We start from the raw sequence: 26,809 nt of genomic DNA, 5'->3' as shown, positions 1-26,809 counted from the left end.
ATGGGGTACGTGACAAATCTTTACATGTAATAATTTCTAGAGAAACCAATGTTATGCTAGCAGTGAAATGGTTTTACTTTCAGGTTTTATATATATATATATCATCTTCCTTTCCCTCTTTTACATTGCGGTGTTGAGGGTTAGTTAATCATCGGGCCTCAAACCATTCACAGGATAAGGTGGTCAGCCCTACGCCCCCAGTGTATCCTATGTCTGTAGTGTTCAGTTCTCAAGGCCGGTTTGCCTGCTTTGGTGGATGAAAAACCCTAGGATAAACTGGGGGGAAAAAAACCTACTGTCTACGCCCAAGACCGGCTAACTGTTATGGCTGAGGAAGATCCTTCAGCTCCTCACGTCACCAACGAGAATCGAACCTAGGACACTCTTTCCCCAGGCATATGGTTGCAAAGCGCACAGCCACTAGGCTAACCATGCGGACGTGTATATATATATATATAAATTCACTGAAAATTAAGAGAAGTTCTGTAATTGCTTGTATTTTTAAATTTATAAGGGTGTAGGTAATTATATTTCAATCCACACTAATCGATATTGAACCTTTGGTATATGGCAGGTATGTCTGAAGGAAAGAATAGGCATGCGTGTAAATGGATTTGTTACATTCAAATAAATATTCAGTTTACAGTCATGGTATTAAGGATAGCACAGTAAAATACTCCAATGGAGAATGAATTACTCGTCATCTTATTAACTCTCTAGTTTCACATATGTGAATTTATTAAGGGCATATTCAAAAAAGAAAGAAAAAAAATGCAAGAAGTGGTGTTTGTTTTGCGAAACAAAATTAACCAATAACCAGTAATAAATGTTTCGTATATATCATTAGCTTAGTATATATGATATATTTTTGTATATATCATTAGCTTAAAAAAAAAAATGTTTCTTCAATATTATTATTATGTGATACCTCCAGTGAGTCCAAAGACTCATCGAGGGAGAGTGTGCCAACAGCATCAAATGATTGAACCCTTCCGACTACTAACCACGCTTGAACGTGCTTACCTTTTTGCTGAGCCATTAGTAGCAGAGGCTCTACCAATCGATTTGTTTGGTAGAGCCTCTGCTATTTGATTTCCCACTAGAGGCTAACTATGTTTTTTTTTTTTAATTTAAATATATTTTTTGATTTGTTTACTGTTGAATAGAAATTTCATATTGTTAGATTGGCTCAAGGGCTTTCTTTTGTGTCCATTTTCTAATTCCTAATTTCAGTCTACCCACTATTATATAGGTTAGCCTTTCATGTGCATTCTTGAATATTAATGTCATGTAATTTTTTTTTAATGGAAACTTCTGTTTTGCTTGATTGCACAAGTCTAGTCAGTTTTCTTGTTCAGCTAGTTACTGTTGATTCTGGTCACTAGCTTAAAAGATCTACTTCTAGGTTTTTTTTAAGCTATTTTTTTCCTTAGGCAGTTTCTACTAGAAACTAATAACAATCTTTATCCAGGAAGAAACTCCAGTTTTTAATCACACAGGATAGCACCATTGAGACTCAGTAAAGGTTGAAACCAGTTTAGAAAGTGACTCATTGCGATGTATGGTCACTCTCACTATCCTGAGAGTCATGTTATCATGTTATCCTGAAGTTGTATTTATTTAGTGTAGTCTTTAAGTTTCTAATCGCTGTCTTTGTGGAATATATCAGAACTTCATAAGTGTTGCTTTTCTTGTAAATTCTCTTGGTTGTGTTACAAAATATGTTTATATGGGTGGAGTAACTTGACTGCATTCTCATCAATGCATTTTCCCCCCTACCTATAGATATCAAGTATATATATATATATATATATAGATATGATAATATGATTTGTCATTGCAGAAAGTATGGGAAAATTTTCCTGATGGAATTCCAGTTCTTGATCCTATAAGGGATATGAACATTAAAGAAAAAGGAATGGCTGAAGTCTTACAAGTAAGTTTTTATATTCTTTTCATCTGAGCTTTATTGTGTTAGTTGTAAATTATCTGCAAATATGATGTAAAAATTAGTTTTTGTCTATGACTATATGTTATTTTTTAATATCTATTTGATAGCTACAACAAATTTGTTTCCATCGGTTCTTTCAGTTTGCCATCTTTTCTCAATTATCAGGTTTTTCTCTGTAAACAGGGTTCACATCATTTCAATAATGCCTGGATACAATACTGACCAGTGAGTTGCAAATAAAGAGCAGTGACTTGAATGCGTATTCCATTCCTCAGTCAACTGGGGGGGGGGGGATCAATTTCCTTATAGACTCCTTTTCACAGAATTGGTTTAGTGGTATAATGTCTTGGTTTTAAGCTATTTAGTCTAAAATGAATTACAAACATATATTTTTATTGCATTACTCATTTAAAAAATAAATAAATAAAATTACTTGGATTAGCATGGCAGGTTATTGGATCCCTTTTTTTTTTAAATCAAAAATCAGCTGTTACAGCCAACATTAATTAACTCTCTGTAGTCGTTTTTTTTATTGTTGAAAACTTGCTTTTTAAGATAAAAGCAATAGTCAAGAACAGGAACAGGAAGAGTGAAATGTAGAAGTTTCCTGAGTTTTAAATATTAGTATAAAATTCCTTAAGGCCTACAAACTCCAACTATTCAAAATGAATTATCAGTATGTTTCTTGATGATAAAAAAACAGGAAATTTTTTTTTCTGCTTTCAACCAAAAATTTTGCTGTTATTTGTCACTATTTATGCCATTTTTTATAATCTATATTCAAGGTTTGTATAAAAAAGAATGCCAATATTTGAAACACAGATATTTTTCAAACTGAACTGCTGATAAATATCTGTTATAAAACAGTTGTAATTTAATCATTTTTGTGCATCTGACACAAACCCATTATATTATTGATTTTGACCAGGGTTGTGCTGTTAATTTTTTTAACAGGTAGCTTGCTAAAAAAAAAAAAATAAATAAATAAATGATTCTTCCTTTGTGAGAATTATGACACCCTAAAAGTATAAATACATTCCATTATCAACAACATAAACACTTCTGCTTGTCATGAACCTAATAATGTTTTTAAGTTCACAATAATTCTAAAATATGATATTTTTTGCAGATATTATGCATGGGATTGTCATTACCCTAAAAAGTGATCCAGGCAAAAGTGATAAATAATATTCCTGTAATTTGCTAATAGAGAGAATCCCTACACAGGGATTATCTGCCATGTAGAGAAGGGAGAAGGAAGCACAAAAAAGAAGCACACCCCAAGTTGGATTTTCTACATCACCATATTGTTCAAGTGTTGCTAGCCATTGTAGATTGAAGTGTGCGTTTGTGCACATGCAGACATGATGCTCTACAGTTTATAACCATTGTTAGTTTAACAGCCAGCTCACAAAATTCTTGAAAATTTAAACAGTTGGCTTGCAGCGAGCTGGCTACAGGACACTGCTAGTTTTAACAGATGAGAACTTAATTGTATCTTATTATTATTACACCAACCTTCATGGAATTGGCAGGTTCACTGTGGTAGGGTCCCCTCAACCAACTGTTTATCATAATGAACTTAAATTTCTTAACACTCCCTGCATTCAAAATAAATTTTTCACCTGCATTCACAATGAGTCCTTGGACTCACTGGAGGTGTCATATAATAATTTTTTATAATCTATATTCAGGGTTTGCATAAAAAAGAATGAATGGAACACATTACCACAATTCTCCATGTAAAAAATTTACTCCTTACACCATTCTTTATTGTGCTTTATGCAACTTCCAGAGATGTCATCCTTTTCTCCTCTCTCTTATCTTCTACTCTTTTTTATAATTCTCTCTGTATAAATCCAATAAAATCCTCTCATTTAAGCATTTCTCATATTACTTCTTTTCCTGCTATCCACCAAACTTTGTAGTTTACATTCCTTTAACCTTCCATAAGCAACATACTAATCTCTGGACCTGCTCCTAGTTTTCATAATGAAAACTAGGTGATCGAAATGTGACCTGACCTTTGCTTTATACAGTGGCACAATTAGCTTCTTATTTCTAACCATGCTCCTTATCATAGCTGCAATTCAATGTACAATCTTCACAACACTTGTGTCCTCTAAACTACAGTCTACTGTCAACATCTAGATCTCAAATCTCATCTGCTTCCAGAAGCAAATTACCATCAATACAGTACACAGCCTTATGTCTCTGCACTCCAAAATGCAACACACCTTGCACTTGATAATATTAAAACTGCAACCCTGCTTATTTGTCCAAGCTGAGAGTCTATAATTCTTTCCAACTTTGCATCATCAGAAACAACTTCAGATTCTTCACATATACTAACATTTTCAACTTCCACTGTTAGTTAATGCAATTGCTCTGCTATCATTAACAGTACTTCTCCATTTCCAAGCCAAAATATTTAAGTAGTTCCAGATTTATTCCATTCATTTCCTGGTGCCTTTCTGTTGTTCATTTTTTTTTTTTAGTTGCAGTCAATTCATCTAATGTTATGGTTTCTAATTTGTTACTATTACTTATTATGTTAGGAGCAGTAAAACCATTGTCTCTCTGTAAGTTTTTATAATATCTATATTACCTTGTTAGGTATTTCAAGATTTTATATGTTGATGATTGTGTTCTGTTTAACTCAGTTTCTAGTTCTTTTATGGTTATTCTGATTTTCTCTAAGGTTTTTATTCCCATTTTAGCTGTGGCATTCTTTCTTTTATAAGTGGCCGGCTGGGTGGTTAGCACATCCACTCTCCAGCCAAAAGGCTGCAGGTTCAAATCCCACTGTGGGCATGGATGTTTATAAGTGTCTGGGGAAATACTAGTGGTGGTGGTGGTAGATGGCGTTGGTGTAGTTGCAGTCAGTGGATTGAGTAGTGGAGTCAGAGTTGTAGATGAGTGATGAGTCCTTGGACTCCCTGGAGGTGTCAAATAATAATAATACTAATATAATTTATTTTTGATTATATAAGAGGATAGCCATTTTCTGTAAGGTTCATTTTAATCTTTTTTTTTTTCCCTTCTATATGTTCATTCCAGTTCCTCATATCCCTTTTCCTGTGCCATATTCTTCTACTCTTTTTCAATATTTTCATCTCTAGTAAATTCTCTTCTAATTTTCTTGGTTACAGTTTTCTAACATTTTCTATCTCTTACTTTGAATACACTTTCTGTTGGATTTTTTGTTTTCAACTTTAATAGAATGTTAATATGTTCCAATAACTGCATAATGATTTCTATCTAAATTTAAGCTTCTATAAAGTGTGACACCTTTAAAGTTTGCAACTTTTTATTTTTTACTTCAAGATTTAAGGCCTTTTGTTTCCCATGCATGTTTGTGTAATTCATGCCTAGAAAAGGAGTTTGCTATTTTCAGATTATTGAATAAGGCAAAGTCAGTTAATCTTAACTCATTTTGATGTTGTTCTGTTGTGTCATTCCTTTTTTATTATTAGTATATATCTCACAACTTTACCTTTATTCACTTCTATTTATTCTCGTGTCCAAACTACGCTTAAGAACCTAACTTAAAATTTGGCTTCGGTGCTAGTTGCAGAAACACTATCTACACAATTTGGTCAATTCCTAGATTGATCAAGAGCATTAATTACTTAGACAAAGAGTATGCCTTGGGCAGAAGACAAATCCTTTGTTTCGACTGTCTGGAGTTACTTCCTGATAAAATACTGGCAAATTTATTTGTTTCACTGCACCAGCCAATACCATTAGGTTAGAAAGACCTCTTAACCAAGGCAGAACTCTCAGATAATGTGCAGAGATAATCAATCTATCATTAATATCTAGTACTAAATTATCTATATCACTCGTTAACTATCATTTGCAGTCATGATTTTAAACATGCTATTCTGTTCTGCTCAGGTTCCGATAAAAAAATGAGTGGTGCATTGAATTCATTCTCAGGCCAAGAATCGGGTAAAATTCACAATACATTTATTGAAGTCATAAGAATACATATTTACATTCATACACTCTACTAAATTATTGTCATTCTAAATTAGGGAATTGTTTAAGACAACTGAGCTTCAAATCAAATAGATTCAATCATGAATATATATATATATATATATATATATACTTGATATCCATAGGTAGGGGGAAAAAACTGCATTGATGAGAATGCAGTCAAACAGAAACTGAGTTAAACAGAACACAATCACTACCTTCATACAATATATGGATCTAAATACTCATCCATACAATTACTCTACTAAGATTTATCAATCACCTTGTAATAACATATTTGACACAATTCATCTAATAACATCCTCTAAAGGAGTTATCACAGGAGTTATGCCACTGCTACCTATTCTAATCACTTAAAAGTCCTAGACTAGAATGACTTTGTACATTAATTCACAACATTTCATCTTTTCAAATGGAAAAGGTAAACAAAACTGTATATTACCAACTCCTATGACGTTCAGCGGGTCTGATACTTAGTTCATAATTCAGCTTGCACTGCTCGATCTTTTTCTTTCAAATTGTGATTAGACATCTCATTCTGGCTTTGATCCACATGGTCACTCAAGGAGGTCATTCGATCTGGTTATCCAGAAAGCTGCCTTTGTGCCTGTGCGTGACGTGCTCCATCGCCGCATGTCTCGTCTGGATTTGCATCTCAGCTATTCCTCTCCGAAGTCATACCAAGCCTGAACTCTGGAACAAACTGGTGTCAACATCAAACAGCAGAAGGCAATCCATAACCCTCGATGAGGCAGGAGAGAGAGCGACCCGACATCCAAAAAAAAAAGCCCTGTGAAAGGAGTGCAGGCTCCTTTTATGTTGCACCCTTTGCGCCCTCTTTACTGCTATGTTTTCCACTCGGCATCGATTCCTTTTTTCCACATGAGACGTTTCTCCATACTGTCTTCTTGTGCACATGGGACGATCTACTCCTTAGCGTCTTCTGAGAAATATGAACGTGCTACTGCCGCAGACCAAGCATTCTCCTGAAATTTTGCCAGTGGACTTGGAACTTTTGTTTTTACATTGTGATAAACACTTCACATAGAACACCTTTTAATTGTTACGCTTTATAAACAGATCACTTTACTTAAATATATTTTTGCAATTCCACTTTAACGGCATTCATTTATAGCCCTTTTTTCAATTTGCTTTATTTAAACACAGGTATCTCTTTATTGATTTGTTATGTTTGTTAAATCTTGAATGAAGTATTTCTATGATGAAAGCACTTCATCCAAGATCTAACAAACGTTTCCCCTTTCTCTAAAAAAATTTTAACAATTTTTTTTCTCCAAACTATCCTTTAATTTTCTGGAAAAGACCTTTCCATTTCGCCTGGGTCTTAATTCAAATCTATCCTCTGGCACGAATATACATGCTGAGGTTTCCCTAAGACTCATACAACATGCATTTCTATGGCCCTTTGCCTTTTTTAGATATATACTTGTCACCTTCTAGTTTCTTACAGGTTATCTTAGTCTTTCTTTCAATACTGACATAGTTAACCCTTAATTCAAACCTATCCTTAGGCACAAATATACATGCTGAGGTTTCCCTAACTGTCTTACTCATACAACATGCATTTCTATGGCCCCTTTGCCTTTTTTGAGATATATACTGGTCACCTTCTAGTTTCTTACAGGTTCTCTTAGTCTTTCTTTCAATGCTCCTTTATAGATTGCATTCTATAAATACCCCAATGCTCCTTTATAGATTGCATTCTGTCTCTTGCATGCAGTTTCTTCATCCACTGGTGCCTTAACTTCTTTCTCCTTCGATGGGGATATCTGATCTGATTCTGATTGAATGCAAGCCCACAGGGTTTTTCTCCCTCAGTCAGTTCTGCTTAATGGGGTGTTTCCTTCACCTAAAGTTTGTGAATTTTGATCCCTCTTGCTAATTCTCCTTCTCCCAAGAAAACATACCTCCCCTCTTGTATAATCACATCAGAATTTGTATTTCATCAGAAAATCATTTCAGAATCAACAAAGCTGGTATGGTAGAAAGTCAACTGAATAAATTTATATGGAGTAAGAGAGAAATTAGCCAAAGCACTAAATTAGCCATATACAAGACAGTGTTCAAACCAATTTAAACTTATGGATCTGAGAGGTGGGTCAGAAGCAAAACACTAGACCAAAGACTGGAAACTGCAGATATGAGAGTCCTGAGAAAGATTGGGGGATGCAAACAGATCGCATCAATGGCAATATCATATTAAAAATGAGGATATTAGGATAGATCTTGACATTGTCAGTATCCAGGAATGTGTTATCTGAGCTAATTTTAGGTTGTATGATCACTTGGACAGAATGGGAGAGGAAAGATTAGCAAAATGTTCTTTGCCAGGTTGGCAGGAAAAGGACCCAGAGGAAGATATAGGTGGATTGATACAGTAAAAAATGCCTTAGAAGACAGAAATATAAGATCTGATAATGTTGGAGTTTTGATAGGTAACACTGGTTTAGAGGAAAATTGTAGATAGGAAGTTAGTAATGATGTAAATTTTTCATGTAGTACTATGATATCCTGTACACCCCTTGAGGGTACATGCCAGGAATTTGATGATGATGATGATAAAAAGTAAAGCCTCTTGAAGGCCTCAAGTTTGCTTAAAAAAGTTCCATGTTTGGTCTCTAGAAAATATTATAGAAAAAAATGAAAGGCTGTGACATATTTTGTTCCATTAATTTCTCACAAAGTCATTACTCACAAGCAAACCTTTCTTGCCATAACTTGACCAATCAGTTATTAAGGCACATCTTCAGGTGACTGTTATTTACTGTAGTCTTTATTTTTACTCCTTCATGTAACAGTTTTATTACATTTCCAGATTTCACTCCACATGCCATTTTTCATTTTTTTTTTTTTTTTTATTCTTGTTAAAAATCTGATCCAAAAATATTGGTGATTGTTAATTATAACAGTCAGAAGAAGCAATAATACTACTTACTATTATAATAATGGAATTAACTCAAGTAAAATATTCTTTATTCATAGAATTTTCGCCTGAGTATCACAGGCATCATCAGTACGAGTACAAAGGTTAATTAAACAATAACTGTTATATTCACAAAGTGCCACCTAAGTAGCTAAGGTTAAATTTCCTAAATTTATTTCAAAAATAAAAAATTATATATGTATATATATATATACTAGGGGGATCAGCCCACCCCCCCGAGTTCCGGACTGGTAGGCCGGTTCTCTATGAATTCTGGTGACTCGAAAGGGGGGTTTCTCCCCCCCCTTCCCCGAGTTCCGGACTGGTGGGCCAGTTCTCCTTGAATTCTGATGGCTCGAATTTTGAAGACTCAAAAGTGGGGTTCTGCCTCCTTCTCCTGGCGCCTACAGCCCCCCCCCCCCGAGTTCCGGACTGGTAGGCCAGTTCTCCTTGAATTCCGATGACTCAAATTTTGAAGACTCGACACTCAGGGTAGACCCTGAGTTTCAAAACGTTTCAAATAACTTGACAAAAAACGTGACACAAAAACGTTACAAAAAAAGCCTTATCATTTTATATTAAAGAGTAGATATATATGTATACAATTACAAGTTAGGAAAAATTTCTGATTTATAGAGTATTATCCTCCCCCACAAGGGGGAAAGATGCAGACCTTCGGATCTGTTTGAGTTAGGGGAGTGAATGACTTTTGTGAATGACTTTTGTCTTGTTCCATTTAACTCTATGTCTAGTGTTGATGGCATGCTCTGCAAGTCCAGACTGTTCAGGTTCAAGGTACTGGATATACGACTTGTGTTCTTCTAACCGGATCAGAGCAGATCTTGTTTGTCTAAAATATGATAACCCACAAGAGCTGGGAATCTGGTAGACACCTGGATAGCTGAGATGTGGGAGCTTGTCCTTTGGAGACATGAGGAATGTGGAGATTTTTCTGATGAGTCGAAAGGCCACACATATATTTAGTGGTTTTAACACTTTAGCTATGCATTTGCTAACGCCTTGCACGTAGGGGATAGGTATATGCGTAGGTTCTTCTGTATTTGAAGAAGATGCTGAAGCACGACTACTTAAAGCTCTTTTTATGAAGGAATTCTTATAACCATTGGATATGATGGAGCAATTAATATATTGTAATTCTTTTCAGAAGAAATATTACAAAAAGAATTACAATATATTAATTCCTCATTCATATCCAATGGTTATAAGAATTCCTTCATAAAAAGAGTTTGCTCACACTTGAATCAAGGATTAAACTAAATTTATTATAGTCTAACCAAGTGAAAAATAAACTTTCAACATCTTTCTCTAAATCCAGAGTAATTTAATAATAAGGTGGCACACCTTATGGCAATTCATATAGGTAAAGATGACCTCTCCAGTGCTTCTGCCTAGTATCTCCACTTCAGGGCCTGGCTCCCACTGAAGAGACCTCAATAATACATAACATTATACATATCTGCAAGGAGATGTGTTTTGCATTATGGGAGATACTGAGATAGGAGTGATGTAAGCTTGCTCCACCTTTGCAACGAGTTGCCCGGTGTTGTACTACCTTACCCTAATCTTATACTTTCAGGCGCAAAGTTTGTTTGCTCACACTTGGATAAAGGATTAAACTAAATGTATTACATATTACGTTTATTGACTTTGAAAAAGCATTTGGTAAAGTTAAAAGAAGTATTCTATTTAACATATTAAAAGAAAGGCAAATGCCAAATAATATTCTAAAAGCTATCATAAGTATGTGTGTGTGTGTGTGTGTGTGTGTGTGTAATTTATTTTTTAACTTGGGAATGTTGTATATTAAGGTTACCAAGTAATTTTATAAGCTTGGTTATTTAACTCCTAATCCCAAGTATGCAAACAGTTAAGTTTGTGCTTGAAACATAGTTCAAGTCTAAAGATGGTACAACACCAGGGCAACTCATTGTAAAGGTGGGTAAAGCTCTGATCACTATTCTTAGTATTTTCTCATAATGTAAAGCACATCTTACTAAAAGATGTATACTGCAATACATTATTGGTAGGGTCACTACCCAGACCTGTTATGGTAATTTTATAAGGTCTTTTTTTGAGGTCTCCTCAGTTTCAAAAAAAGGGTTGAAACCTGTCTGGGTGGTGACCCCACCTATAATGTATTGCAGTATACATCTTTTAATAAGATGTGCTTTACATTATGGGAAAATACTAAGAATAGTGATCAGAGCTTTATCCACCTGTACAATGAGTTGCCCTGGTGTTGTACCATCTTTAGTAAAAACTAACTTTAGTAAAGACTCTAACAATTTTAGAAAAAATTAAAATTACATACTTATCCTTTAGCAGGAAAAATGTGTTTTTTATTTGTAACCACTGTCTGTATAATAATTTTGTGAATTTTGAAACTTATACCTGAGTGTCTAGAATAAATATAGGTCAGATAAAAAGGGCAGAATAAGAGAGAATTATTAACAAAATAATGTAAAGAAAGAATGCAAATTATTTCAACAATATAGGGTAAAGATCACCCTAAATGCAGTAAGGTCAGAAAAATACCTGAGGGCACTATATCTTGGAAAGCACACTGACTCATGCGTTCCCCGAACCAAAAAGTCCCGTATGTAAATCGGTAGTCACCCGAACGGAGACCAATGAGTAAAGAGGTGGAAAGTTTCGAATGCGAAAAGATGGCGCTCTTGAAGATGGTATATAACCCTAATAGGGAAGGAAATCCCCCCTGTTTTTTCTTATTCCGAAAGTTTCTCTCCGAGTGCTTCAAGAAACCGTCGCGGCTCAGCTCTCATATTTGAGGGCTGGCTTTCGACAGAGTTCAAGTATGTCACCGTTGTAGAGTCGGCAAGAAAATCGCTGGCTGTAGTAGAAGTCCATACTACGAAAAATCTAGGCAGGAACCAATGAGCACGTGTAAAACCACGAGACATTGGTATCGAGAAATCCAGATTCGAGAACAAAGGACGGCAAGATCCGAAGATAGAAGAATTAGATAAGTACTCTCACTTATTCTACCCTTTTGAGATTGACTTACAATTTAAAATGTGGAATTTAAGATAGTATTACAGGAAAGATTGAAAGGCTTTTATCTGAATATAAATGATTACGTTTTCTTGAGATGAACTTTTGGAACTTTTAACCCGATAGAGATTCTGTATTGATTGTTCTAAGAGAATTCGAAGAGAGTGTTAAAGTGCCTAAAATGAGAAAATGAATTGTAAATTTTAATGTAGCGTATACTGATTTAATGAGGTATTGAGTTTTGCTGATAATTTGAATTTAATGTGTAAAGTAAATTGCAAACTCTAAGTGTAATATGTTCTGAGTCATTAAGATATTGGAATTTTGCTCATATTCTGAAATTAGTGTTAATATTGGATTGTAATCGCAAGTGTATTATGTAATATTGTGTAATGAAATATTAAGACATAGAATTGCTGATATTTAAGGTAGAACAATGAAATTGATTAATTACTGAAAGAGTGAATGAGAGATAATGTTTTAACCTTAGAACTTAATAATTAATTTAATTTGTGTAGTATCTTCAATTGGTTTTAAATAAATGTTTTATTCTTTAAATGTATGTGTATCTGATCATGTTGACTGACCCTGACCCTTCATAAAAATCGAATCTGAGCAAGTGTGAGCGTGCGGGAATATCCCAAGTGAAAGTAAGGCCACGACTGCAAACATGAATAAGATTATGCCAGAGATTCCAAGTTTCTAGAAGTTTAAATATATTGCTAGTAACACCTGTGATTCTGTAGTTAAAGCTAGAGTCTATCCCTAACTTTAATGTTCAAACTGGCGCAGCAAAAAAATAAATTTTTTTGAGTATTAAGGATAATATATAGGATTCAGGGAACAGATAATCTTCTGGTGGCCCTAAAGATTAAGTTAAGTAAGAAAATCATAAAGGAAACACGACATAGGGCTTAGTTTGTTATTACTAAAGTAGAACGCAAGTCTACTCTACATAAAATTGACATTTGCAACGCTAGTAATAATAAAAATGATAATAAATAAGAAAGAAGCCTTTATAACAAAGGTGCATCCGACCCCTTTTATAACAATAACAACTTGTATATAGAGGCTTGTATGTTGGGTGGCTTGTATATAGAGGCTAATGATTTCACATCAGTTGCCGTAGTATCCCATAATGCTATACATACATCCTTAAGCACATTTTGAGATCTCATCAGTGGGAGACAGACCCAGAAATGATACCAAGGTTGAAGTAATGCAGAAGTCATATTTCCATATACAAGTAGCCAAAAGATGTCACACCTTATTAAATTACTTCAACCTTGGTATTACTTCTGGGTCTGGCTCCCACCAATGAGATGTCAAGAGGGTTCAAAACTGGTCTGGGTTGTGGCCCTTCCCATAATGTATAGCATTATACATGTCTGGAAGGATATGTGCATTGCATTATGGGATACTAAGGTAATTGATGTGGAGTCATTAGCCTATACGAGTTGCCCAGACTTTGTTTACTTACACTTGGATAAAGGATGAAACCAAGAATATAATTTCTTGGTATCTTTAATTTATAAAATATCTAATTTACTGGATGTTCCAATTGAATACATCATATAGACTGAAATGAATATTTCTTAAATTTCACCAAAGCCTCAACAACATCACTGTTATTCCCATAAAAAAAATATATTTTTTGATAACTAGATTTCACTCCACATGTTGTTCTTATTAAATTCTTATTATTAAAATAAAAAAAATTAGAAATTTTAATTAAAATTAAAATAAAAAATCTTATTAAAAATGAGACATGAAAACACAACTTCAAGGATATAGTTCGTATATAATACAACCTATTTTCTGTTTGGATGGAAGGAGAAACAAATTTCATCTCTCATCTGTGTCATTTTAGAGTTGAATCACTCATTTATAACTTTGAAGTTTTCTTTGCGGGGTGCTTAAGGGTCAAAGCTGTATAACTGAGAGGAGACCTCCACATAACCTTTAAAGGAATGTGGAGAACCGACCAGGGCTTCTGACCTCATGTCCAATCCTCACCTTCTCGTGGTGCACCCTGTTGGGTATCTACTTGGATACTGAACGAATGAGGATGGGCTGGCAATTTGGGATTTAGCCGACCAAATTGTATTCTTATTGGTTAACCCCAAAACAAAAAATGTATGGTACAACATGACAAAATTTCATGCCAGCTGGGGCGTCGCCTGGATAAACAAGGCCCCTATTGTTTTCGCCAGGGAATCAGGGCGAACAGCGAAAAGTCAGCTACTGGAACAAATCTGAAAACAAACCCCAACTCAACATCACCAGAGTTAAAGATCGGTACTATCAACGTAAGAAGCCTGAATGGCAAAGAAATGGAGCTAGCTGAGGAATTAGATAAGTACCAGATCGACATAATAGGGGTGACTGAAACAAAAAAGACCAAAACTGGTGAGATCTTTCTGAGCAATAAATACAAAATGTTATATTCAGGCAATGACAATCAAAGAAAAGAAGGCGTAGCCATAGTATTCAACACAAAATACGAGGCTAATCTTCTTGAATGGCAGTCAATCTCAAGTAGAGTAATGTGGGCAAATATGAGAATGGGGAACTGGACAATGAGACTTATTTGTGCCTATGGTCCCACAGAAGGTTCTACTAAGGTAGAAGTGGAGGAATTTTTTGAGGCTTTAGAAAAAGCAACTAACACAATGAAAAAGGAAAAGTTGGTCCTTGTTGGGGATCTAAATAGCAGAGTAGGAAATGATTGTGAGACATACAAAAATATTTTGGGAAAATTTGGAGAAAAGAGCAAAGCTAATAATAATGGCAAATATCTGTTGGATTTCTGCTCAGGACATGGACTGGTTATTACTAACACCATGTTCCAACATAAAAATGTGCACAAATTCACATGGAGAGAAAAGGCAAGGAATAAGAAAAGTCTCATTGACTATGTTATTGTTGATAATGATGTTTTCTCCCTGGTGCAGGACACCAGAGTGTACAGAGGATTTGAAATTGGAAGTGATCACTATTTAGTCTTGAGCAGGATAAAATTGAATTTCATATTGAAAAGAATAACATGTAAGAAAGTTTTAAAGCGAATAAAAGTTGAGCAGCTCTCAGATGTGAACTGTAGACTAAAATACACAAATATTATTGAAAAGAAAATGAAAGAGTTTGAGAACAGGAATCAAACCTTGGAGATTCAGTGGCAAACTCTGAAGAAAACATTGATTGATTCTGCCAGAGAGGCATGTGGTGAGGTTGTGTGCAAGGATAAAAAATTCAGAACTCCCTGGTGGACACAGGATGTTAAAGAGGCAGTGAATGAAAAGAAGAAAGCATACCAAAAGTTCCTGTCAAATAAGTCAGCTTGTGCTCGTAGAGAATATAGAGACAAATGCAAGAATGCTAAACAGTGTGTAAAACTAGCTAAACAAAAGTCATGGGAGGACTTTGGCAAGAATATAGAAAATAAATATCAAGAAGGTGGCAAAATATTCTGGAAGTTGTTGAAGAAGCTTAGGAATGGAGGAAAGAGTGCTGTAAAAGGAGTTAGAGATGATAAAGGTGACATGAAAACAGGAGAAAAAGATATCCTTGAAGTATGGAGTAATTACTTTGAAAATCTGCTAAATGAAACAAGCAGTGATGACAGCATAGTGATAAAAAACACTGACCAGGCATGCAGTCAGGAATACATATCCATACTTGAAGTAGAAAAAGCCATCAAAGGCTTGAAATGTGGAAAGGCAGCAGGAGTAGATGATATTCGATTAGAAATGCTGAAGTATGGTGGTATAAAAGTCTTACAGTGGCTGCACTGCATAGTTCAGAAAGCCTGGACAGAGGGACGAATTCCCGATGATTGGAGTAGAGCTCTCATAGTACCAATATATAAAAAGGGAAATAAAACTGCATGTGAGAATTACAGAGGTATTTCCCTACTGGGTGTTGCTGGCAAGATCTATGCAAGTATACTTGAGAAACGGTTGAGAAGAATTGTGGAAGAAAAGCTTGGTGAAGAACAAGCTGGATTCAGGCCAAATAGAGGCTGTCAGGATCAGATCTTCACTTTACGACAAATAGTCAAGAAAGCATGGGAATATAACAAAGATCTGTATTTAAGTTTTGTCGATTTGTAAAAGGCATATGACAAGGTGCCAAGAGAGAAGCTATTCAATACGCTGCAGTTATATGGTATCAATGGGGCATTATATCAAGCGATACTTAGTCTTTATTTGAGTTGTAAGTCAGCAGTTAGAATTGAAGGAAGTACAGGAAGATGGTTTAATGTTAAATCTGGTGTGAGACAAGGATGTACATTATCCCCTCTGTTATTCATTATCTATATGGATCACATTATGAAGGAAAGTGGTATTAAACCTGATATCAAAATTGGAAATGTTAATGTCAGCTCTTTGCTTTATGTGGATGATGTTATACTTCTAAATAAATCCGCTACAAGTCTGCAAGATTCTCTGACTAAATTGAACAGCTGTTGTAATAGATATGGTATGAAGGTCAGCAATAAAAAGACAAAGACAATGAAAATAGGCAGAATCATTGAAAATGTCAACTGTGTTGTGAATGGAGAACCTGTGGAACAAGTGAAACATTTCAGCTACTTAGGCACGATTTTTACTAAAGATGATAAATTAAATATAGAAATAGACAACAGAATCAGCAAAGCTGGTATGGTGGGAAGTCAATTGAATAAATTCATATGGAATAAGAGAGAAATTAGTCGGAACACTAAATTAGCTGTATATAAGACAGTATTCAAACCAGTTTTAACTTATGGATCTGAGAGCTGGGTCAGAAGTAAAACACTTGACCAAAGACTAGAGACTGCAGATATGAGAGTCCTGAGAAAGATTAGTGGCATGAACAGATGGCATCAATGGCAATATCGTATTAAAAATGAGGATATTAGGAAAGAACTTGACATTGTCAGCATCCAGGAATGCGTTAGCAGAGCTAATCTCAGGTGGTATGGTCACTTAAATAGAATGGGAGATAAAAGATTAGCAAAACAAGTGTTCTCTGCCAAGTTGGCAGGAAAACGACCCAGAGGAAGACCAAGATATATGTGGATTGATACGGTACAAAGGCACTTTGTACCGTATCGTATATTAATTGTACCGTATCGTCTAAGTGCCTTAGACGATAGAAATATAAGATCTGATAATGTTGGAGTCTTGACAAGTAACAGACTGATTTGGAGGAAAATTGTAGATAGGAAGTTAGTAATGATGTAATTTTTTCATGTAGTACTGTCATATCCTGTACACCCCTTGAGGGTACATGGCAGGAATTTGATGATGATGATGATGAAGTTTTCTTTGCTAGTAAAGTGATTTCATGACAAAATGTTTTGTGAAATAAACATTGTTTATTTATTTAAAGTTGCCTTGAATAGATTTTTTTTTTATAAACTGTTTATCAAATTGCTTTTCTATTATTGTTTATATGATTAATTAATTTTTACTTAATTTTGGAAAATTGCATTCCAGCAGATTGTCTTCATACCCAGTGATCAAGCAGTTTAAGTTGCTGAAACATTTGCCATCACCAGTTATCTCAATACAATTTGAACACATCTTTGAAAATATTAGATAATTCTAATCACTCTCCAAACACTCTTAAATTATCTGGTGTTGATCTGTTCTGTGCATTTGTGTGTGCAAATATTTGGATCAGAAGACTGATTCAAATATTGCAAATACTTGAATCAGTCTTCTGATCCAAATATTTGCACTAAATGCACAATATAAGCAATTCTTATTTGAATAGAAATAATCATTCCTTATTTTTTAAATTCTTGTCATGCCTTGGTTCTTCAAAAATTTTTCCAAGGTGTATAACAGAAGAATCAAACACATCATGTTATCACTGCAATTTTTATCACATGTCAAAAACAGGAAACTTGCATCATATTTAAATGTTAGTCATACTTCTTTTTTGGCCTCTTCACAAAGCTGTTATCAATTACTTTTGTCCATTGTCCATCCCAGTTTCCCACTCTTTTTTTTTTTTTTTTTTCACGTGGATGATTCTATTGCAGTTTATGATCTTCATGATGTTATCCTGCCATCTTTCAAACATGCAATAATCAATGCCACTTTAATTTTTCACAGAAAGAGATCAGAAGAATCCAAAACCAGGAATACCAAAGAAGTATCCCTATCTTGGTGGCATTTCTGTGATTGTTCCAAAAGTTTTTTTCTCTAGAGTCAACTATTGCTTTATGTCATGTTTTCATTTTCTCTTATTCCACTCGGATCTATTATACTAATGGAAGTTGGAAGTAAGTCCATGTTCAGCCTCTTCCTAAGGATGGCCAATCTTTACCATCAAATTGTCATCAGTTCTTTTTTTTTTTCTCAATGCAGGAGGAAGGCAGGCAGGATTTTAACCTTTCAAAAGTCCTGAGTTTCCATAACAGTTTTTGACTAATTCATTTAAAATTAAAGAAATATTTTTTGGGAAATGTTTTAATTTGGAAACTTAAATCTTACAAGGCATTCATAGTGCAGAAGGAGAGGCAGGCACCCTGTTTCTGATCTATTGCTTTATGCTTAGTTCAGGTTTTGCAGGATCATTTCTTTTATTTTGAAATTACATATAAGTTCATGTCAAAACAATGAATTAGAGTGTGGGTGGTGGTGGTGGGGGGGATGCTGCATACTCCTGCTTGAAATTGAATTTGGGATGTTTTTTGTACCTCCATATTTCACTGGTTGAATTTGGTATCTCTGACATTATAGCAAATAACTTGCTATCAGAAGTCCCAGAATCATTGCATTCACTTTCAAAGTTATCACCAGTGTGGGTATTGTCTAAAATGCCCTACGGATCAAACTTGTACAAAATATCCATGGCTTATTTTTCAAAATTCCTCTTTTTTTTTTTTTTTAAGGCAGTTAATTGTTCTGTTAGAAAGTATTTTGACATAACATTAGTGCTGAATTATCCAGTAAATTATTTTCACATTTAAGCAGTAAATGCAAGAACACTGGAGTTAGTAATCCAGCAAACTCAGAGGTGTGTGTGTGTATTGTGTTGTGTTGTGTGCATACATGCAAAGTAAATGATAATTTAACACTGGCGATGTAGAGATGATTAGTATCTCATCCCTTCTCTCAGGCTGACCAGCTTTACTTGGCTCTCCAGGTACTGCTGGTGGGCTAGTAAAACACGGTTTTGAATTAGACAGTTCAGGCTACGTATTGTTTTAATTATAATATTAAAATCTTCAAAATCTGGCAATATAGAAATGATTAGTATCTCAACCCTTCTCTCTGGCTGACCAGCTTTACTTGGCTCTCCAGGTACTGCTGGTGGGCTAGTAAAACACGGTTTTGAATTAGACAGTTCAGGCTACGTATTGTTTTAATTATAATATTAAAATCTTCAAAATCTGGCAATATAGAAATGATTAGTATCTCAACCCTTCTCTCTGGCTGACCAGCTTTACTTGGCTCTCCAGGTAATGCTGGTGGACTAGTAAACACTGTTTTGAATTAGACAGTTCAGGCTACGTATTGTTTTAATTATTCTATTAAAATCTGATGCTATTCTATAGAAAGGCAGAGAATAATTTATTGAGGTTTAATTATAAGAATATTAAAGTACTAAGGGGGCTATGCCCCCCCCCCCGCATGTTCTGAACTGGTAGGCTGGTTCTCCTTGAATTCTGATGACTCGAATTTTGAAGACTCGAAAGTGGGGTTCTGCTCCTCCCCCTGGCACTTACAGCGCCCCCCCCCCCCCCCCCCCCAAGTTCCAGATTAGTAGGCCGGTTCTCCTTGTATTCTGATGGCTCAAATTTTGAAGCCTTGAAGGGGGGGGGTCTGTTGCCTATGCCGCCCAACCACCAAGTTCCAGACTGGTAGGCAGTTTCTCCTTGAATTTTGAAGAACTCTACACTCAGGGTAGTCCCTGAATTTCAAAACATTTCAAAAAATGTGATACAAATGTGACATAAAAAGGCTTATCATTTTATATATATAGGGTAGATATTTATTTCTTATTGGGTTCCCCCACCCTCACCTTCCTTGTCCCTTAGGGCCTAGAGCTAGAATAAGTAATTAAACTTTTATGTGAGGAAAATGACTAGAGGTTTTTGGTAGTGGGAAACCACCTGACATTAAAATTATTTAAAATACTACAAAAAGATTTTCTCGCACGCACGTAAATTAATTTCAGAATTTAAAAAGAGTAATTATATTAATAAAAATTCATTATAATGCTCGGATGTGATCATGAAAATTTATGATCAGAGAAATGGCAGAATTGAATTCTGAATAGGTTATAATTATATATACATGACCTGTAAAATTATTATTTGATACCTTCAAAAAAGTCCAAGGACTCTTCATGGGAGCTACTTCACACTACAACCCTACGTATTGTTTGAAGCACTGTTAGAGAGTAGGGACATGAAGTGAGAGAAGTTACTGTTGAATGAGTTACCCATAGTGAGAGCACTGATTCTCTTTGCCATAATTTTACCTTGACAGTATCAATACCACATTATTCAGACTTTTTCCAGACATGGCAGGTAGCAGAAGGATTATGCATCAACTGATTGGGAAGCTTCCTGATGTGTTATCATCACATTCAGTTTGGCATCCAGCCAGTCACAGTTCCTTTATACAAGGATACTTACTGTACACCCAAATGGAGAAGGCTCTGGATCTTCATAGTGTGTTTCACATACTCATGAAGGGGAATTAACCTGGCATTAGTAAGGTGTCACAGTTATTTCTTTCTATATCTTTGGGGTCTATGACACCCCACCTTACTAACGCCAGGTTAAAGTAGAAGATGAAACTCCTGCTCTGAAGACCAAATGTGAAATTAACATTCCATCTCCACCATGCAATGGTGTGGTGATATTTAACAGGCCTTGAACAAGGCATTCATCACTTAGCAGGCCTTGTTGGCATTTCTTCATTACATTTAATTACGAGTGTAGTCTGAAAAGTTCTCGGCCTCAACCATAGATGGCAACACTATCGGTAAGATTGTTTTGTTTTTTTTCTAAGTTGGTACATCTGTCATAAGCATCCATGTGAAATTGCAAGTAGTTTGTTTTATACAGCTGTCTGAAGCAAAAGTGTTGTCTGTATCCCTTGAAATGGATAAAATTGAATATCGTGCAGTTATAAAATTCTTTGATAAAAGAAGGTTTAATGCCAAAAGAAATTCATTCAAAGTTCATAAAAGTTTATGAGCACCCTTCTCCTTTGTTTTCGACAATTAAGAAATGGGCTGCTGAGTTTAAACGTGGCCTTACCAGCCTTGAAGATGATCCACATGAAGTACGTCCAAAAAGTGTAACAACACCAGAAATCATTGATCAAGTGCATGATATGGTATTGGATGATCGACGAGTCAAAGTGCATGAAATTGCTGAGACCATAGGCATTTCAAAAGAATGTGTAGGATATATTTTGCATGAATTGCATATGAAAAAGCTTTACGCAAGATGGGTGCCGCGCTTGCTCACAGCAGATCAAAAACACACTCGCATGAAAATCTCTGAACAGTGCTTGGGGTGTTTTAAGAGGAATAAAACTGATTTTGTACATCGATTTATTACTATGGATGAGACTTGGATTCACCATTACACACCAGAATCCAAACAGCAGTCAAAACAATGGACAGAAGCCGGTTGTTCAGTGCCAAAGAAGACAAAGTCTGTTTCATCAGCAGGAAAGGGCATGGCATCAGTGTTTTGGGATGCTGAAGGCATTTTGTGTATTAATTATCTTGAAAAGGGTAAAACAATAACCAGAAAATGTTATTCTGATTTTTTAACCAGACTAGATGAAAAAATTTGTGAGAAAAGACCCAGTTTGCAGAAGAAAAAAATCATCTTTCATCAGGACAATGCACCTGCCCACAAAGGTGTTTTGGCAATGGGAAAATTAAGTTATCTGCACTATTAATTGTTGGAATATCCACCCTATTTCCCAGATTTGGCTCCCTCTGACTTCTATCTCTTCCCAAAACTAAAACCCTTCCTCGTTGGTCAGCGTTTTTCTTCGATTCTAGAGGTGATTGCAGTGTAGAGGGGTGTTTTTCAGATCTTACTAAGAACCACTACAGGGACAGGATAATGGCCCTGGAGAATCTCTGGAATAAATGTATTAGTGTTAAGGGAGATTATTTTAAAAAATAAAAGTTATTTTGAAATTATAAATTCGTTTTTTCATTGTTAGGGTGAGAACTTTTATATCCTCATATAAATAATGGCTCATTTGCCTGCTTTAGTAAGATCAACCCAAACAGTTATCTCTAACCCAGCTATGGCACATGGTATATGCATAGATGAGATCATTTACAGATTAATTGCATAATTTTATTTTTATTTTTTTATTATATTTTATTTATACCTGTAATTGCAATACTGGTGACTTTTTGTCTCTTTAACAGAAAATGGAAGCTTTTAAGGAACGCATGGAAAATCATCCTTTACATTGTGATGTGCAGTTACCTAAATTATGTGCCATGTATAATCAAAAATTACAAGTAAGTCATTTTCTTTTTTCTCTTGTTTCTTTGTCTTCATTGATATTCTGATAACTTTTCTGAATTGGGATCAATTCCAAGGAAGATTAGGAAGAAAGGAAAGGTCAGTTATATTTTGTAGCCATATAGCTAATAGATAGCAGTTTGCTGTTACCTAAGTGAATTTATAAAATTTTTTAATCCATAAGTGGAATCTGTAATACATTGTCAGAATTCTAAGCTAAATTACCCTTTACTCTAAGGTTCTGAGCATACTGGAAATTATTTTATGGTTTTAAGTAGAACTGGATATATTTTAGCAACTTCAAATGATATGAATATCCTTTTGTGTAAAATGGTTCTGTATTACTGAAATTCTGTACATAAATGTTATGCTATTTATTGCCTTTATAAGAATACTTATGCATTAAATGCTTGTTATGACAAATTTATATGAAAATCAATAACCAGAAAGTAAGAATTAGGCAGGAAAACAAGTTGTGTTCTCAATGGTCATCTGATAGAGTAATTAATTGACAGAAAACTTATCAAAAGGAGCTGTTTGCATATTGATTCCCATGACCATATTTTTCCCAAAACTGTCATTCTTCAAAAATCAAACTTAATAGTTAAGGCAAGGTAATTTGATCGTCAGACATTGTGCCCAAACAGGAAACTTCAAATAATAATAAACCCTTTTATATAATATATTCATAGTACATAATATTTACATAATACATTCACAGAAATTGTAACAATGACTAAAAATTTCATTTGCATCCTGTATGTGAAAGAAACATCATTAAAAATAAATAAATTCAACAGATCCTTTAAAAATAACTGTGAAAATTCAGACAGCACACAAAAATTTCTACCATTGTCTTCAACAATGGCATCATCAATTTCCTGATATGTACTTCAAGGATGTGTACAGGATACTACGACAGTACCACATGTTTAATTTTGCATTATTACTAATCTATCAACAATTTTCCTCCAAGTTGATCTGGTTCTTTTGAGCACTTTGGTATTGTCGTATTTAACATTGTGGTCTTCTTGTTCTTTTCATTCCATCTAAATATCAAATACCTACTTTGCTAGTCTTTCCTCTCACATTCTTGAATACTAGCAATGTCATGTTGCCTCCTAATATCTTCATTTTTAATACGATTTTGTTACAGATACCATCTGGTCACTTTGTTGTATGCATTTTTCCAGATCTATAAAACTTATTACTATTTTACTACTATGTTATTACTACAAAAGTATATACAGATCCTTATTATATTTCCATGATTTCTCAACTTTTATTTCCCATTATGTAGATGAGAACTATGAGAGTTCTACTTCACTCATCTGAAAATTGGCCTTCTGAATTATACAGTATAGCCACTGCAAAACTTATTTCTCCATTTTTGAGTATTTTTGGTTGATTATCATCTATTCTGTCTCTCCACATTTCAGGCATTTGATAGCTTTTTTCCCCACCTTAGTATTGATATGAATTCCTGTAATAAATTTAGTTTAATCCTTTATCCAAGTGTGAGCAAACAAAGTTTGCGCCTGAAAATATCTTCAGGACTGGGGTAAGGTAGTACAACACCAGGCAACTCATAGCAAAGGTGGCCAAGCTACCATCATTCCTATTTCAGTATCTCCCATAATGCAAAACACATCTCCTTGTGGATATGTATAATGTTATGCATTAAGGGAAGGGCCACTACCCATACCAGTTTCGACCTTTATTGAGGTCTTTTCAGTGGGAGCCAGGCCCTGAAGTGGAGATACTAGGCAGAAGCACTGGAGAGGTCATCTTTACCTATAGGAATTGCCATAAGGTGTGCCAACTTATTATTAAATTACTCTGGATTTAGAGAAAGATGTTGAAAGTTTATTTTTCACTTGGTTAGACTATAATAAATTTAGTTTAATCCTTGATTCAAGTGTGAGCAAACAAAGTTTGCCCTGAAAATATCTTCAGGACTGGGGTAAGGTAGTACAACACCAGGCAACTCGTAGCAAAGGTGGCCAAGCTACCATCACTCCTATCTCAGTATCTCCCATAATGCAAAACACATCTCCTTGTGGATATGTATAATGTTATGCATTAATGGAAGGGCCACTACCTATACCGGTAGTGGCCCTTCTTTCTTCCACTGAAGAGACCTCAATAAAGGTTTTGACCTTTATTGAGGTCTCTTAAGTGGGAGCCAGGCCCTGAAGTGGAGGCACAAACTTTGTTTGCTAACACTTGGATAAAGGATTAATATAAATTTATTAAACTAAATTGTCGAGCCACTTCATTTGGACCATTTTAATGCCAAAATATGTGGGCAAATATCAGAACAATTAGATTTATTTGTGCTTATGTTCCCGTAGAAGGTTCTATCAAGGAATGAATGGAGGAATTTTTTGAAGCATAAGAGAAGGCAGCTGGCACAACAATGAAAAAGTAAAAGTTGGTCCCTGTTGGAGATCTAAACAGCAGAATAGGAAAAAAATTACCGTACATAAAAAAAAATGTTTTGGGAAAATTTGGAGAAAAGCATAAAGCACAGATCCAATATTCCCTGCCTAAATTGAATAACTGTTGTAATAAATTTGGTGTGAAAATCAGCAATACAAAGACAGTGAAAATAGCCAGAAACATTGAAAACAAATGTATCCTGAATGGTGAACGTATAGAACAAGTAAAACATTTCAGCTACTTAGGTACAATTTTTAGTGAAGTAGGCAAATTAAATATGGAAATAGACAACAGAATTAGCAAAGTTGGTATAGCAGGAAGTCAAATTAATAAATTTATATGGAATAAGCAAGAAATTAGTCAAAATACTAAACTAGCTGAATATAATACAGTGTTCAAACCAATTTTAACTTATGGATCTAAGAGCCAGGTTAGAAATAAAACACTTGACCAAAGACTAGAGATCACAGATATGAAAGTCCTGAGAAAGATTAAGGACATGAATAGATGGCATCAATGACAATATCATATTAAAAAGAATATTAGGAAAGAACTTGCCATTGTTAGCATTCAGGAGTGTTAATAGAGCTAATCGCAGATGGTATAGTCACTTAAATAGAATGGGAGAAGAAAGATTAGCAAAACAAGCGTTCTTTGCCGGTTGGCAGGAAGAAGACCCACAGGAAGTCTAAGATTTAGATGGATTTTTTTTTTTTTTTTTTTTTTTTTTTTTTTTTTTTTTTTTTTTTTTTTTAAGTCTTAAAAGAAAGAAATATAAGATCAGATAATGTGTTGTAGTCCTGACAGATAACACATTAATTTTGAAAAAAATAGTTGATCACAAGTTTGTAATGATGTGACTTTTTTCATGTGGTACTATCATAATTCTCCTGCACACCCCTCCTGGGTACATATCAGGAATTTTATTATGATGAACATATACCAAAAATCACTTAATTTTTCAGATATTTTGATGATGAATGCTATCACTTTAAAAGAATACAAAATAGTTTTATAGTATCGCATTGTTTCTGACATAAAAGCATTTGCCCTAATCTGTTAGCAATTTTTTTTATTTTTCCTTTCTATAATTCAATAATTCAAACCTAGTTTTATGTCTGTACTTAAACAAGTTTTTCATATCAAAGTATTTTTTCTTTTATTTAATCATAGTAATATAATTTTGTTTTTAGTATAAATGCATGTTATTGTGTATATTCAGATTTGCAGATTCATTAAAGCTACGTTTATCCTCTGCCTATTATAGATTGAAGCAGAAATAAAATCCATTAAAACAGAATTAAAAAAATCAAGATCTTTACTTCAGATGGATGAATTGAAATGTAGAAAAAGGGTTCTCCGTCGTCTTGGTTATTGTACTGCTTCAGATGTTATAGAGCTTAAAGGACGAATAGCCTGCGAGATTAGCAGGTAAATTTCATCTCACTACTTTAAAATATCTTGTGTGGGAGAAAAAGGAGAATAGTGTATTGTATGTGGCATTTGCAAATACATGATGTAAAATGCATCTGTGTGAATACTTTTTGTAGTAGTTTTTTTGTTATGAATTTCTTACTATTCTAGCTGAATTGGTCATATTGAAACATTGTATTTGAAATCTATAAGGAGCCTCTTTTAAATAAATCATATATCCAAAATTTGATTTTTAAAAAATGTTTCTAGATTATACAAAGCAGTAATTCTGCTCTGACTGAATGGAATTGGATGAAATTTGGTACTTCAGATGCATGCAATATCCACTCAGCTCAATTTTAATTGATCAGATCATTTTTATTAGTAAAACAGTTTGAAATGATATTAGCAATAATGCTATGACTAGTTTAATGATATTTGGTATTTATGAACTCAAGTAAATTTTATTGAGTGAATAAGTCCAAAAGGTTCAGTTGTAATAATGCCT

The 26,809-nt window shown here is 34.5% G+C and overlaps 1 protein-coding gene across 1 annotated transcript in view; it reads left to right on the top strand.

The window, feature by feature from the left end:
* Window positions 1-26,809, top strand: part of Mtr4 (exosome RNA helicase Mtr4) — a 432,027-nt gene that overhangs the window by 338,773 nt on the left and 66,445 nt on the right. The window contains exons 20-22 of the mRNA XM_090390948.1: window positions 1,844-1,936; window positions 22,347-22,442; window positions 26,156-26,319. Coding sequence (XP_090247074.1) covers window positions 1,844-1,936; window positions 22,347-22,442; window positions 26,156-26,319 — 353 coding nt within the window. The remainder of the gene's footprint in view (window positions 1-1,843; window positions 1,937-22,346; window positions 22,443-26,155; window positions 26,320-26,809) is intronic.

This window comes from Typopeltis vanoorti, chromosome 3 (assembly GCF_054136105.1).
Source record: "Typopeltis vanoorti isolate ZY-2024b chromosome 3, IOZ_Tvanoo_1.0, whole genome shotgun sequence".
In the NCBI taxonomy this organism is placed as follows: domain Eukaryota; kingdom Metazoa; phylum Arthropoda; class Arachnida; order Uropygi; family Thelyphonidae; genus Typopeltis; species Typopeltis vanoorti.
Note: the sequence above shows the minus strand (reverse complement) of the source record. Positions and strands in the feature narration are given on the sequence as shown.